Source organism: Nymphalis io, chromosome 30, assembly GCF_905147045.1.
Source record: "Nymphalis io chromosome 30, ilAglIoxx1.1, whole genome shotgun sequence".
NCBI classification, from domain to species: domain Eukaryota; kingdom Metazoa; phylum Arthropoda; class Insecta; order Lepidoptera; family Nymphalidae; genus Nymphalis; species Nymphalis io.
Window position 1 is genome coordinate 2,568,182 of NC_065917.1, and position 14,014 is coordinate 2,582,195.

General features: G+C 31.5%; 4 protein-coding genes across 6 annotated transcripts; 2 read left to right on the forward strand and 2 right to left on the reverse strand.

The window, feature by feature from the left end:
* The first annotated feature begins 153 nt into the window (after positions 1 to 153).
* Positions 154 to 811, forward strand: LOC126780147 (protein LLP homolog). The gene has a single exon (XM_050504419.1). It carries the CDS (start codon positions 219 to 221, stop codon positions 630 to 632), a length of 414 nt encoding a protein of 137 aa, XP_050360376.1. The 5' UTR covers positions 154 to 218; the 3' UTR covers positions 633 to 811.
* Positions 812 to 912: 101 nt separating this feature from the next.
* Positions 913 to 2,108, reverse strand: LOC126780159 (uncharacterized). The gene is made up of 2 exons (XM_050504431.1): positions 1,746 to 2,108; positions 913 to 1,141 (listed from the first exon to the last, which is right to left on the reverse strand). The coding sequence occupies exons 1-2, from the start codon at positions 2,031 to 2,033 to the stop codon at positions 980 to 982; spliced, it is 450 nt and encodes a 149-aa protein (XP_050360388.1). The 5' UTR covers positions 2,034 to 2,108; the 3' UTR covers positions 913 to 979.
* Positions 2,109 to 2,567: 459 nt separating this feature from the next.
* On the forward strand, positions 2,568 to 6,146 carry LOC126780096 (zinc finger protein 93-like). Its single transcript, XM_050504361.1, has 3 exons — positions 2,568 to 2,853; positions 3,645 to 3,788; positions 5,189 to 6,146. The coding sequence occupies exons 2-3, from the start codon at positions 3,697 to 3,699 to the stop codon at positions 5,859 to 5,861; spliced, it is 765 nt and encodes a 254-aa protein (XP_050360318.1). The 5' UTR covers positions 2,568 to 2,853; positions 3,645 to 3,696; the 3' UTR covers positions 5,862 to 6,146.
* A 663-nt stretch (positions 6,147 to 6,809) lies between these two features.
* LOC126780081 (uncharacterized) lies at positions 6,810 to 12,596 on the reverse strand. 3 transcript variants are annotated; one of them, XM_050504343.1, is made up of 7 exons: positions 12,253 to 12,556; positions 11,589 to 11,753; positions 10,661 to 10,873; positions 8,607 to 8,682; positions 7,974 to 7,995; positions 7,824 to 7,898; positions 6,810 to 6,883 (listed from the first exon to the last, which is right to left on the reverse strand). In XM_050504343.1, the coding sequence occupies exons 1-6, from the start codon at positions 12,539 to 12,541 to the stop codon at positions 7,830 to 7,832; spliced, it is 834 nt and encodes a 277-aa protein (XP_050360300.1). In that variant the 5' UTR covers positions 12,542 to 12,556; the 3' UTR covers positions 6,810 to 6,883; positions 7,824 to 7,829. The 3 variants fall into 3 exon arrangements, with proteins under 3 accessions (XP_050360300.1, XP_050360299.1, XP_050360301.1); XM_050504342.1 differs by lacking the exon at positions 7,974 to 7,995; XM_050504344.1 differs by lacking the exons at positions 7,974 to 7,995; positions 8,607 to 8,682 and having other exon boundaries at positions 12,253 to 12,596.
* Positions 12,597 to 14,014: the final 1,418 nt, after the last annotated feature.

Below are 14,014 nucleotides of genomic sequence, written 5' to 3' on the forward strand. Positions count from 1 at the left end.
TACAGAGAATTTAATAAAGACTAACAAATTTAAATACTTATACAATATTTATTTATCATTGATGTATTTTATTGAATACTTCACATAAACTATAAATATTGAGTATTTAGAGCCGACTGGCAACACTTGCTTTGTAATTTGTTTTTAATTTTTCCTTTCACGTGTTACTTGACAGAAGTCAAGTATTTATTTTTAAATAAAAACAAATTTTGTAAGCAATGGCGAAGTCAATCAGAAGCAAATGGAAGAGAAAATGCCGGGCAATAAAGCGGGAACGATATGCCGTAAAAGAACTGGCTCGTTTAAAGAAAATGTTAGGCATAAAAGAAGAAGAAAAAATTAACGAAAATGAGGTTATGGAGTCGGATCAAGTAATATTTTTGGATGCGGGAAAAATTGGTAAAAAGAAGAAAGAGGAAAAGCCACCGGAAGAGGAAGAAGACGTTGAAATGAGTTCAGATGACGAAAAAGTTGAAGTGGCTGCTGATAATGGTAAGAAAAGAATTTTCAGTACCAAAACATTAAAAGACCAGAATGGCCAGTATCCAGTTTGGCTGCACAAACGAAAAGTTGCGAAACTAACTCAAACAAAAAAAGGCTTAAAGAAAAAATCAAAGAAACGTCGACGATAGTTACGGCCTAAGTTTAAAAACTGTGTTTTTATTTTCATTTCTTTATCAGTTCTAACACTACAAAGTTCAACCATGTTGATGTATAAAAATGGTTTAATGTCCAAGGATATTAATTCCATACCACAAGCTATTTGTTATATATGTAAGATATGTAAGAAATATAGACCTTTAATACATTATCTTTTTTCTTAATTTTACAACTTGTAACATACATGATCTTTACCATAAATCCTAATATTTAAATAAAACTCAATATTTATAATGACAGTTTTTATTACAACAAAAAAAAAATACTCCTTATTATATAATAAAAGGGAAATTCAATAACACTTATTAATATATTAAACTTATTTACTATTATTATTATCATCAAGAGGTTTATATGTGTCTGCTTTTAAAATAGCTCGATTCAGCTCGTTGATGTGTTCGTCTGTCCTTATATGAAGCATTGCTGATACAGATGACATCATAACATTGCAAATTGTGCAATAACAATTTATTTTGTTTACCTGTAAAAAATCATTCACTATATTGAACATAGATAAAAAATATTAATAATGAAAATAATGGTTTCTTAAATTTGTTGAAATAACATAAAAAGCAACCGTGTTGTTGAGTGTTTAGTTACCACCTCCATCTACTACAAGAAATAAAAAGATTTATCAGTTATTATGATATACTTTAGAAAAGTATGCTCATGTAATACCTTTGAATTTTTATAAAATGTTAATATTATAAGGAACATATAAATTAATAAATAAGAAGCATTATTAATAATAGATTTATTTATAATGATTTTATAAATCATATAACCATTCATTCAATTAGTAACTATTAATTTTATGATGAACTAGTTGCTGCCTGCTTGTGAGCCAGGAGCAGTTAGGTATTATATCCTTTTCTGTATCACTTACAATGTTTATGCAAAATTTCATGATGATTGTATAGATGTTAAAGCGTAACAAACTTCTGTATTTATAATATTGGTAAGGATATATATTAATGGATAATATTAAATTATGATTAGAATTTAAATTTAAAATACTGAAAACAATAATAAAAAAGATTTTTGATGTAAAAAGATTTTAATAAATAAAATAAAAATATACAAACCTGTCTTATTAAATTTTCGGCTAGTTCTTCAATATATGGATATTTATTAAATACATTTTTGTGCTCATCTGAAGTCTTATGACGCTCTTTGCAGGCTGGGGATTCGATTTCGACTTCACAAAACACGCATTTATATATTTTCCCTATCATGATAATTCCATGAAAACTATCTGAGGACACAACTAATTTCATGCCGTTCTTTAAAGTCAGTATTATAAACTGTTGATCAACTTTCTTTTTATTCAATTCTTTAGATAAGTTAGGTTTCCGTAAAACTGGTATAGACATCTTAAAACATTCCCGTTTCCCTGTGGTCACGGAACACTTTTACCCAGAGAACCTATGCCGGTTACATATACAATTAGGAATTAACAATTAAATATTTGGAATTATATTTTGTGAGGGTATTTTTCATTTCCGTTCAAAAATTTAAATTGACCAACTTTTATTTGACTAAAAACAATGATATATTCTATGCTATGACTCAAGTATGCTAAGTATTGCAAAAAATATATAATTAAATATGATTAAGAACTTCGGAACTTCCTTTTGATTAACTTTTTAGAATTTGTTTTAATTTAAATGTTTGTATCATTTTGTTTTTAAAGTAAATAAAATTATATTAAATAAGTAGTAAAGTCGTAACCCAAAAAATAAATAAATATCAAATTAATAAAACTTATAACTTCTCTTGTAATATTTTTTATAGGTAGTTATTAATTTAATGAATGTCGAAACTTTTATCCATAACAATAATCTTGTTGATACAAAATATTTAAACCACAGATTATAAAACTTACTCTGTGACTGTCACTCAGTGAGTTAGCCATAACAAACAATTTATTTTTAAGCAAAAATTCGTAAACACCGTATTTGTTTTGAATATTTATTTTATTAAATACAGTTATTGGCGCTCAAATAGAATAAATACACGCCAGAAAAAGACGAAAAAATTAATAAAATTCAGTTACTAAAGTATAATGGAAAGTTATAATTTCGAAATAATAAAATAAAAGCTTAATTACTAATAATTTTAAGCTAATAAAACAAAAGTTCGATTTTAAGCGTAACAAAGGAACATAACTTTATTCGTTGATTAAAGTTAATAGTAAGTATATATATAGTATTTGCCGTAAAATGTAGGTTATATGTTTGAGTAATAATATCAGTTCTACACAATATAATATTACGTTAATTATTAAACTATTTAAAAATAGCTTTTTTTTGACGTAGTGCAAATGATTCACTTCAAACCACTTACTGTTATGAAAAACCTCTTTGAGTAAAAGTGTTCTGTGTGTACAATAATTAAATCTAAGGTGTTATTTTCCTTGTGTCGGTAGTTAATGGCTTACAAGAGAACACAGCCACTTCATGGTTGTTTCACATTAGGATAACTAAATTATATAAAAATAAAATTGAAATTATGTTTTTGTTGCTAATTTACTTTGATATATAATGTAACCTTTACAAAACATTGCAAATTATTTGTTAGCAATTCTATAGAAGTATTGGAATAATTATTGAATATTACATATTGAAATAAACAACTCTTAGCTTTAAGTTTATATTAACGGAAAATGCTTTAAAATAATTTATTCGGTTGTCTATGTGCTAAGTGTGGTCTTAAAATCCTTCACTAAACTTCGACTCGCTTGTCTTGGTTTTATTTTATGACATATGAGTGTATTTGAAAAAATACATCATTGTTTGAAAAAAATATAATACTTACAATTCGTAAAGACTGATGTGATATTTTAACATCTTATAGTATATTATTTATTTAATAAAAAAATGTTTGTTGTTAATAACAAACATTTTTTTTAAAGCAATATTCTGTGTGAAATTTTATATACAAATATTAATTGCTATTTTTGCTAATAAAGACATAAATTTCAGACATACATTGTTAAATACTTGGTTAATTACTCGGACTTGAAATATCTTAAAAATGGAGGAAAAGACAAACGACACACCAATATTCATAGAAGTAAATGAGAATTTAAACAACGATGACATTGAGTACACGACAGTTGCATCTAAGTAAGTGATTTAAATACTAATGGGCGATTATGTGTAGTACTAATTAAATAATATGATTATGAAAATGTTCTAAGAATTGGTCCAATGGGTAGACCGTGTCAATCTTAACCAGGCAGGTCTGCTGGAACAATGTGTGCTTTATTTGTATTTATAATTTATGAAGCTATGAAGGAAATAAGTGACAAAACGTGTATGTGTCAATAAAAAAAAAAAAACTGACACATGTGTAGCTAACAGTCCACTTTAGAGCAGCATGGTGGAACATCCTAACTCCACGAAAGTAGAGGAAGCCATATCCCAGACGTGGGACACTTATATACTGTTTCTTGTTTTGTTATTTATAATTACAGATTTGTTCTTCAATAATAAACTATATTAAATTTTGTAATAATAAGTAAATAAAATGTTATATTAATCAAATCAAATACTTCTTTATTCTAGTAAGGTCATAAGAGTCAGTTTCAAACAAGAAACACAGTAGTTACTCTTTAACATCCTTTTAATTACAGAGCTAATTGTCAATAGTTTAAAATTTGTCTTGAAATATAGGGTTCATTATTTTATATATAAATAAAATATACTATTGTTTTAACGGGCCGGTCGGCGTGGTCGGTAGATACTTGCCTTTCACGCCGAAGGTTGTGGTTTCGATTCCCACCCAGGACAGACATTTGTGTACAATAACGTGTCTGTTTGTCTTGAGTCTGGATGTAATTATCTATACAAGTATGTATTTACGAAAGAAAAGTAGTATATGTAGTTTATCAGTTGTCTGGTGTCTATAGTACGAGCTCTGCTTAGTTTGGAATCAGATGGCTGTGTGTGAATAATGTACCAAAAAAAAAAAAAAGTTTATATTAATACATTCCCAAGTTAAAGAGAGCAAGCATTGTTCCTCAACTCTTTCTAATCATGTCAGATTAACCGTCCCATTGGACTATGACAGTTGAGTTTGTGCGATGTTATATGCGCTGCACATGTCTAGCTAGTTCTCTTTTGATTGGCCACGGCCGAGACATGATATACGACTTACATACCGTAACCGTAACAGCCTGTGAATGTCCCACTGCTGGGCTAAAGGCCTCCTCTCCTCTTTTTGAGGAGAAGGTTTGGAGCTTATTCCACCACACTGCTCCAATGCGGGTTGGTAGAATTCACATGTGGCAGAACTTCAGTGAAATTAGACACATGCAGGTTTCCTCACGATGTTTTCCTTCACCGTAAAGCACGAGATGAATTATAATCACAAATTAAGCACATGAAAATTCAGTGGTGCTTGCCCGGGTTTGAACCCACGATCATCGCTTAAGAGTCACGCGTTCTTACCACAGGGCCATCTCGGCTTTTTTCGACTTACATAATTGTTATTTTATGTGTCGCCTTTCTTTTGTTTCCTTTAGACGCATTCAGTGCCCCGAGTGTAACCGATACACGGCGGAAAATGAGGAGCAACTGATTCGACACATTAGAAAAATACACAGAGGTGAAAATCCGTTTCAATGCTCCATGTGTGACTACAGCACATGTAACAAGGTTCTCTTCGAAGAGCATGTCCGGATACATCAAGGTATAAAGCCGTACAAGTGTTCGTTCTGCCCCCACACGAACGTGTCCAAGAAGAATTTGAAGAAGCACGAGCTAATCCATCGGCCAGATAACCCATTGAAATGCCCCAGTTGCACGTACATCGCGAAACACAGACGGGGGCTAGCGTGTCACAAGAAGAAGTGTAACGTCACAGACGAAAACGTCACGAAATGCGTGACTTGTGATAAGATATTTGATGATAAAGATGCGTTGACCTTGCACAAGAAGACTCAGAAGAAATGCGATCAATGTAACCACAAGACTTGTACGAAAACACTGTTGACGGTTCACAAGATTATGGAGCACGGGAAACCAGATAAGAGGTACAAGAAGGCGAAGAGCGACACGTTCAAGTGCACCCTCTGTGATTGGTCGTCGAACAGCAAGCCCAGGATTCTCTTGCATCTGATCCATCATCCAAATCAGGTGGTTAATGAAGATGTCATTGACATTACCATATTAAGAACACATGGTATTATGGTGTAACCTTGATAGTTATTTATATTTAAATGTTTAAGTTTACTGGTGGTCGAGCTTTGTGCAAGCTAGCCTGGGTAGGTACCAACAACTCATCAGATATATTACCGCAAAACAGCAGTATACCAAGTATATAATTACAGGCACAAGGGACATAACATCTTAGTTCCCAATGTTAACATTTCTTACAATGCCAATGTAATGGGCGTTGGTGACCACTTACCATCAGGTGGCCCATATGCTTGTCCGCCTTCCTATTCTATAAAAAAAGTTTATCTGTAATAAAAGTATTATATAAAAGCAACTTTTATTTCTACTGTATCTCTTAACTCGCCATACTAGTTTATTATGACTAAAAAATAATTTTATAAATTAAAAATAGAATTACGGCTTATTTTAATTCCCCTTTTTCTATACATTTTATCAAAAAAACCACAATCCTATAATGGATTATCATTTATATAACTCAAATACAAAAATTGACCTAAAATTGTTCCCTGCGAAACACCCATTCTTAAGCACAACAGAACTGCTTTTCTGTAAGAACTCACTTCATTACTCACCCGTGACGTTGACAACCGACTTGTAGTGATGTACTAAGTAGTATCACTTTCTGACATATTACGATCGGCCTCTGTGATCAGTTAATATTTGTTCTTAAAAATTGCTCTATAGAATCAGAGGATTGTTGAGTTTTTATTTGAGATTGAAAACTTATCTATTATCACAATAATATTTAATTTAATCCCGTACAAACTATTTTCGTGTCACAATTAAACGAAAGCTTTAGATAAATCACAATACACAAGTACCGTTAGTTAGTTATTCAATTGCTTGCTGCTTTTATAAATAAAAAAAAATAATTAACTGTGGCGCAGCAATGTGAATCAAATTACGGAATCGTTTGCTGGACAGGTCTTTGCCTAGTTGTGAAGTTACAAAAAAATAGAAACACCATAAATTATAATTTTGTTTATTATCGTCATCCGTACCCCGGTATTCGCTCGTGCGGCTCTAAAATATGAGTTGACCTGTAAAATAAAATCACAATTTTTTGTATATTCACAAAGACGTCGCTGAAACTAGCCGACAGATGACATTTCTGAGCCTAAACTTTTCTACGAGACTGTGCTACTTTGTTGCATATTTAACGTTTTAACGCGTTGACTTAGAAACTTGAAATTTTGTAAGCTAGTCAATTAAAGATACCTTAGTGGTAGTGACCATAAATATGAAGAAATTTTAAACATTTTTTTTTTTATTTTTCCTGCACGATCTTTGTTGCCTTACTTGTTCTTGTTGTGTTAACAGTGTAATTGCAGGCACAAGGGACATATAATCTTAGTTCCCAAGGTTGGTGGTGCATTCGCGATGTAAGCGATGGTTAATATTTCTTACAGTGCCAATGTCTATAGCTGTTGGTGACCACTTACCATCAGGCGGCCCACATGCTCGTCCGCCAAGCTATACTATAAAAAAAATTATAATTATAAAGACCTCGAGCAATTATATCGCGACAATTCAAAGTCAAAGTTGTTTGGTTATATTTACTCCTGTGGTTGCAATAGCCGAGGTGGCCCAGTGGTTAGAACGCGGGAATCTTAACCGATGATCGTGGATTCAAGCCCGGGAAAGCACCACTGATTTTCAGGTGCTTAATTTGTGTTTTTAATTCATCTTGCGCTTGACGGTGAAGGAAAACATCGTAAGGAAACCTGCATGTGTCTAATTTCACTGAAATTCTGCCACATGTGTATTTCACCAACCCGCATTAGAGCAGCGTGGTGGAATAAACTCAAAACCTTCTCCTCAAAAAGGAGAGGAGGCATTAGCCCAGCAGTGGGACATTAACGGGCTGTTACTCTCTGTTGCAATAGGCTATAGAAAGCTACATATCCCAAAATCCAGGCTCCAAACCCAAGGACTATAACTTAAATAAATTTACCGACACTTTCACATGAATTGACATACTTGTGATCACCAGCCAGCCATCCATAATGACCCATCGATGACGTCATTTCCGAGAATCGTGCGAATTGAATGTATCTAAAAAGATAAGGTCTTTTTTATTAGTATACGCTGTACGCCTATATATAGTCATTTATTGTACGTAGATCTTACCAGCATACAGCCTCCTGACGTACTGTCAAATATATCAATAGCTTAAGATTATATAAATACAAAGATCATCGTATAGTTTATAAAATAATTGAGAATATTCCTATGGCTGAGTGCGTTGCTCAACGAACGAAAAATTGAACAACTTTAATAAAAAAAGAAATAAAATTTTATTGGCATCAACGAAAAAGACAACCGATTATTTTTTTTAAAAAAAAAAAGATCACATACAATAATTGACTTAACTTATAAATTATCATACTAGACCTAAATGTGAAACTAAAAAACAAAAATAAATAAAGTAACGTTCAAATTAAATAAAATATATACGAAAAAAATATACTTAAAATAATATAATATTACGACGAGTCGGTTGGCGTGGTTGGTAGATACTTGCCTTTCACGCCGAAAGTTGTGGATTCGACTCCCACCTAGGACAGACATTTGTGTGCGTGAACATATCTGTTTGTCCTGAGTCTGGGTGTAATTATCTGTATAAGTATGTATTTACAAAAGAAAAATAGTATATGTAGTATATCAGTTGTCTGGTCAAGCTTAATTTGTGATCAACTGGCCGTGTGTGAAAAATGTCCCAGGATATTATTATTATATAATAATGTAATATTAATTACTCGCCTATTTGCAGCGCAATACGACCAGCTCAATGGTGAACTCTTCACCATCTCCTCTTCGTCAGGTGGCGGGCTGAACTCTCATTAAAAAATTAAAAGCTTTATAATGGGACCAATTCTACTAACAAATAGGCATGATGACAGTATTAAAGAATTAAAAAATAAATGATTTTAGAGAAGAAACTATTATAAAAAGATTCTAAAAAATGATCCCATTTTAATATACACATTGGGATTGATAACATTTTTAATAAAATAAAAGTATAAAATTCTGCAATCGGCCATTTTATTTGAAACACCAATCAGAGCGAATGACGTCACACCTCAGTATCTATAACCGTTTCTATAGAACTGTTGTGTTTACGCGTTTCAAAATTATTTTGCATCATTTAATTAGTTGAGTCGTTGTTAATTCGCGTTATTGTGAAGAAAATAAAACATCCAAGATATATCAATGATGGAACAAGTTTTTGTTAAGGCAAATTCCTCTAATTTGCCTAGGATTTGTTGATGTTAGGAGAGTTTCTTTCATCAAATAAAGAGTTTTGCTCATCTGAATTTCGAAATGTGAAATCTTCCTTGGAAGTACATTTTTAATTATCTTTAGTGTTATCATAGATTTTTTTCTGTTAGCTATATAGTGTTACTCGCATATGAAGAGCCCTAATATTTTTAACAGTAAGAACTTTTAAGACAATATTTCATTTAGCTCCACTAATACTGAATTTGCGAATTTACATATTTACGAATACTTCTATAAATCTAAATATATAATAAATCTTTATGAATCGCCTCAATTTGCAATTTCTTCAAAATGTTCTGTAACCATACTTTCTTTTAATTGCTTTTCACATTCTTCAAGAACCATCATCTTTCGTTGCTTACTTATATATGGTCGTTCTGCTTCTGTAGATTGTTCTTCGATCTGGTTGGCATTCAAATGTATTTTTACACAGAGGGACCGCACACTTGTAAACTTTGGAAGTCATTTTTAACCTTAGGAAATACGCAATATTTTCTGCCTTTCTTCTTTGAGTAATATATACATAATAATACATAATACAACATTTACTGGCGTATATTGAGGCGTGACGTCACGTATAGGCGCCATGACACCTGCGGGTGTTTTCGAGCGAAATTCAAAACAGGTAAATGAAAATGCAATTATTTGCGTAAACAGTTAGTTTATTACTGAAATAATATGATTTTCAGTAATAGTAGACGTGTACCTACATTATAGAAGGTCATTTCAAAATCAGTCATAATGCCTATTATTACTTTATCGCAATCGAATCGAAACGCAATCGTCGGCATTTAACCGTTTTCCTATTCTACTATCACAACGATTCGTTAGCGATTCAGTCGAAGTTGGATCGGAATGGAATCGGGAATGTATCGTAACCGTATCGTAAATATAAATTAGTTAAATTGGTTCCAAGGTGGTATAAATTAACCGCTCAAATATCTTGACTTGATCGGATGGGCCGGTTGGCGTGGTTGGTAGACACTTGCCTTTCACGTCGAAGGTTGTGGGTTCGATTTCCACCCAGGACAGACATTTGTGTGTATGAACATGTCTGTTTGTCCTGAGCCTGGGTGTAATTATCTATATAAATATGTATTTACAACAGAAAATTAATATATGTAGTATATCAGTTGTCTGGTTTCCATATTACAAGCTCTGCTTAGCTTAGGATCAGATGGTCGTGTGTGAAAAATGTCCCAGAATATTGTTATTATCGTTCACTGATTCACTCACCCTTCAAACCGAAACAGAACAATAATAAGTATTGCTGATTAGCGGTAGAATTTGTGATGAGTGGGAGGTACCCAGACGACTTTGCACGAAGCCACCGCCAATGTATATATATTACATGTATTTATAACACAGACGCAATTTTTTTTTTCATTAATTTTTTAGCGTTTGTCTTGCAAAGACCACACGGCCTAAGTTATACCTTACTTAGATATATTATAAGTTACTGTACGACAAAAAAATGGCGCGATCCTTAACGGGTTTTTACACTATCAACAATGAATGTGTGTTTAAATACTTACCCCTCCAGTTTTTACAATAATACAAATCTCCCGAGCAGTGATTAACGAACGTATAAAATTTGTAATACAGCCCGTAGCCACGATTCACGCCGACACACACTGGGCTGTAGACGTTGGGACATGACAGAGGACACATGTGAAAGTCAAATGCTGTGTCTATATCATATAGAGTGCTCATTGTTGTTTCAGAACGTTTTATTGGTTTTTTTGTCACTAGAAAAAAAAGCTGTATGATTGTCATGTCTTGCGTATAAATAAGTGAGTTTAAAAAAAAAAAACTATACTTGTGGACGATTGATAACTTTTTGAAACGACGTTAAATAATTAAGTTTGTTTATGCACCTTGATTAAAATAAAATTGAAAATGATGTGTGATTGTTTATAATAATGCATTGATAGACAATGCGTAATTATTTTAGTAATTATAGGTACAAGAGACATGACATAGTTTTTAAGGTTGGTGGTGTATTGGTAATTTAAGGAATGGTTAATATTTCTTAAAGTGCCAACGTTTATGGTCCGTGGTGCTCCATTTGCCTGTCCACCTACCTATTAGTATAAAGACATTTAAAATTGCGAAAAAAATCCCATAGAAATCGACATTTTTCTTATAAATTAGTCGGAGCTAAACAAAAATCATTTTCAAAAATAGAAAGCTGTCGAAAGTAACATCATAATCTAACATCTGTCGTTTTTGTCACGGAAAAGTAATTTAATTTTGGCTACAGATTATCTCAAAATAAATGTCCGATTAATTTACCCCTATTCGTAGTATTTGATTATGATGGGAAAAGTTGCCGGAAGGAGAGTTGGGCGCAGAAAAAAGTCTTGGCTGTGCAACATCCGTGAATGGACGGGAACCGCGAGTGCTGCCGAACTCTTTCGCCTCGCGAAGTACAAATAGGAGTATTTAAAGCTGACTGCCAACCTTCGCTAGTCGGAGTGGCACTCGAAGAAGAAGAAGTAGTATTTGAAATGACAACTGTCATAGTTTTATCACTGGCAGTTTTAATATTCTTTTTATCTTCGGTGACATCACTTCTTCTGTATTTGAAATAATCCGAACACGATCCGGTCGAAATAATCGAGAATTCTATAAAATTAATTAAAAATGTAATAATTATATCCCAAGGACGATGTGTTGCTTAACCTTAATTAAGGTTTTAATGTACTTTATTTTTATGTCTTTGTTTGTTGGTGAAGGAAAAAATCGTGGAGAAATCTGCATATACCGAATGAACAGTGTAAAAATGTTGTAAAATAAATTCTTAACCTATTTCGCAACAGGAATGGCCTTTTCCCAGCTGTGGACCATTTACGGACTGTTAGTGTAAATAAATTGAGCAACTGTTACTATTTATTAAAAAAACTGAATGAAACTGGCAACCAATTACAACAATACAAATAATTAATCAGCCTTCAACAGTTAAAGGAAAAAAGTGGGATACTAATATTATAAATGTCAAAGTAACGGTTTTTTTTATTAAATTTTTTATGAAGCAAGTTTGAACCACAAGGAGCTCTCCGACTTACACGCGGGCAAATACTAATCGTTAAATTTATAATAAAACTAAATATTTAATAGTACTGACCATTTCCATAATTATGACACATATTATTTATGAATAAAAAGCAGGAATTTTCATAATCTTCGTATTCCATTTTGTCATTATATAATCTCGTGGCACAAACATTCGAATCATTGCTTTTACAAATCGCAACACTATTCGAACAAATATTTTTGACATGTTCGAAATTCAAATGTGCATCAATGTCGTATTTTCCCGCTGATTTAGACAAATCTATGTCAATTGGAACGCTATCTGCTTTTAATACAAAATTAATAAGAAAAAAATACTTGAAATCTATTTCAGGAATCATTGTTTTATAAGATATGAAATTTATAAAAAGAATGTGAATTCAATTAAATTCCAAAGCTATAAAAAATAATTAAAAATTGCTTAATTCCATTGACTTTTAATTCAAATCTTAGTGTTTTTATTGGTTTCAAATAATAAAAAACAAACTTGTATTTAATTCGTATTTTATTAAAAGCTGTAAAAATGGTACAAATAATACATCTGTATTACAATTATAACATTTCATATTTGGAAGATAAATATATAAATAGTTTTTTTTAATATAAAATATATGATTAATTTCTCTTAAAATTTTGTATAAAAATGGCTATCGGACAATTCCTTTATATCTCACATATACGTCGAGGGTAAACAATTTCTAAATTAATAAAAACCTTAGCATCGTTTTTGTGTTGCTAACTAGAAAACATTTTTAAAAACACAACTTTTTTTTAAATAATTGCTAATTGGATATGACGGAGGAGTAACATCTAGTAGCATAAACACAAACTAATTTTAGATTATGCTTAATAATAATTAAACAAAAATCAGAATTAATAGCAAGTGTTAAGGCCGAATCGACAATTAACTAAGCTAAAAATACACTTTAAAAACAAGCATTTATTTCATGTATCACACAAATTTATTTCGCGAGATTGTATTACAAAAGCGTGCCTAATTTCGAAACTAAAAATCATTTAGAATTCAATTCTAGGATTTCATTTATAAATTAACGAATGAATTAAATAAGTGCTTGTAATAAAAAATATATTGTAGTTTTAATTCCATATTCAATTTGGTGACGGACATGGTTTGACAGATTAATGTCAAAATTTTGCCGCCAAACTTTTTTTTTATAACTAACACATGGTACAAGGTACAAAATTCATATTGCTCGGTGTTGTCAGGACTTAAAAAAATATTTTCCTGAATAATTAATTATTAAAAAGTGAATTTTTGGACGGTCATCTTTAGTAGCCGCGATTGCTATATATGATTATAAAACATAATTATAAACGATACAAGTATTATAATTCCATTATATACTCTTGTTTATTGTTCTTATATGTCAATTGTTAATCATTTTCTCTTCAAACTCAATACAAAGTTCTCAAAATGAGCCGTCGTCTTAACTTAAAACAAATTTGACAGAAATGACAATATTGCTCTCTTTCTCGCATGAAGCGTTAAAAAGGGATAGCAAGTAAAGTATTTTTCTCTCTATTCCTTTACAAATTGTATATATAATAAAATGCATTATACTGAGCAGTTTTACAATCAAAGGCAGCGATCGTTATATATGGAATATTTATGTAATAGGAGAAAAAATATGTATATTTATAAATTACTAAAAAAAATTATAAAAATGTATTTTGTATGTTATTAGAAATGCATATTAAAAGAAATACAAATATCAGTTGAAGTTACATGCTACAGCCAGAGTTTTCTCAGTGGCATGCCCATTGGGCATAATGTTTGGGGGCCTTTAACAAAC

Bases quoted from the DNA above. Each gene is read 5' to 3' on its own strand.
- LOC126780147 (XM_050504419.1), top strand. From the start codon at position 219: ATGGCGAAGTCAATCAGAAGCAAATGGAAGAGAAAATGCCGGGCAATA.
- LOC126780159 (XM_050504431.1), bottom strand. From the start codon at position 2,033: ATGTCTATACCAGTTTTACGGAAACCTAACTTATCTAAAGAATTGAAT. The intron at 1,142-1,745 runs GTTTGTATATTT...GATTTTTTACAG, and splicing joins CCGAAAATTTAATAAGACAG to GTAAACAAAATAAATTGTTA.
- LOC126780096 (XM_050504361.1), top strand. From the start codon at position 3,697: ATGGAGGAAAAGACAAACGACACACCAATATTCATAGAAGTAAATGAG. The intron at 3,789-5,188 runs GTAAGTGATTTA...TGTTTCCTTTAG, and splicing joins TACACGACAGTTGCATCTAA to ACGCATTCAGTGCCCCGAGT.
- LOC126780081 (XM_050504342.1), bottom strand. From the start codon at position 12,541: ATGATTCCTGAAATAGATTTCAAGTATTTTTTTCTTATTAATTTTGTA. The intron at 7,899-8,606 runs GCGAGTAATTAA...TTATCTTTTTAG, and splicing joins TCGTATTGCGCTGCAAATAG to ATACATTCAATTCGCACGAT. The intron at 6,884-7,823 runs GTATGTCAATTC...TTTATTTTACAG, and splicing joins TGGCTGGCTGGTGATCACAA to GTCAACTCATATTTTAGAGC.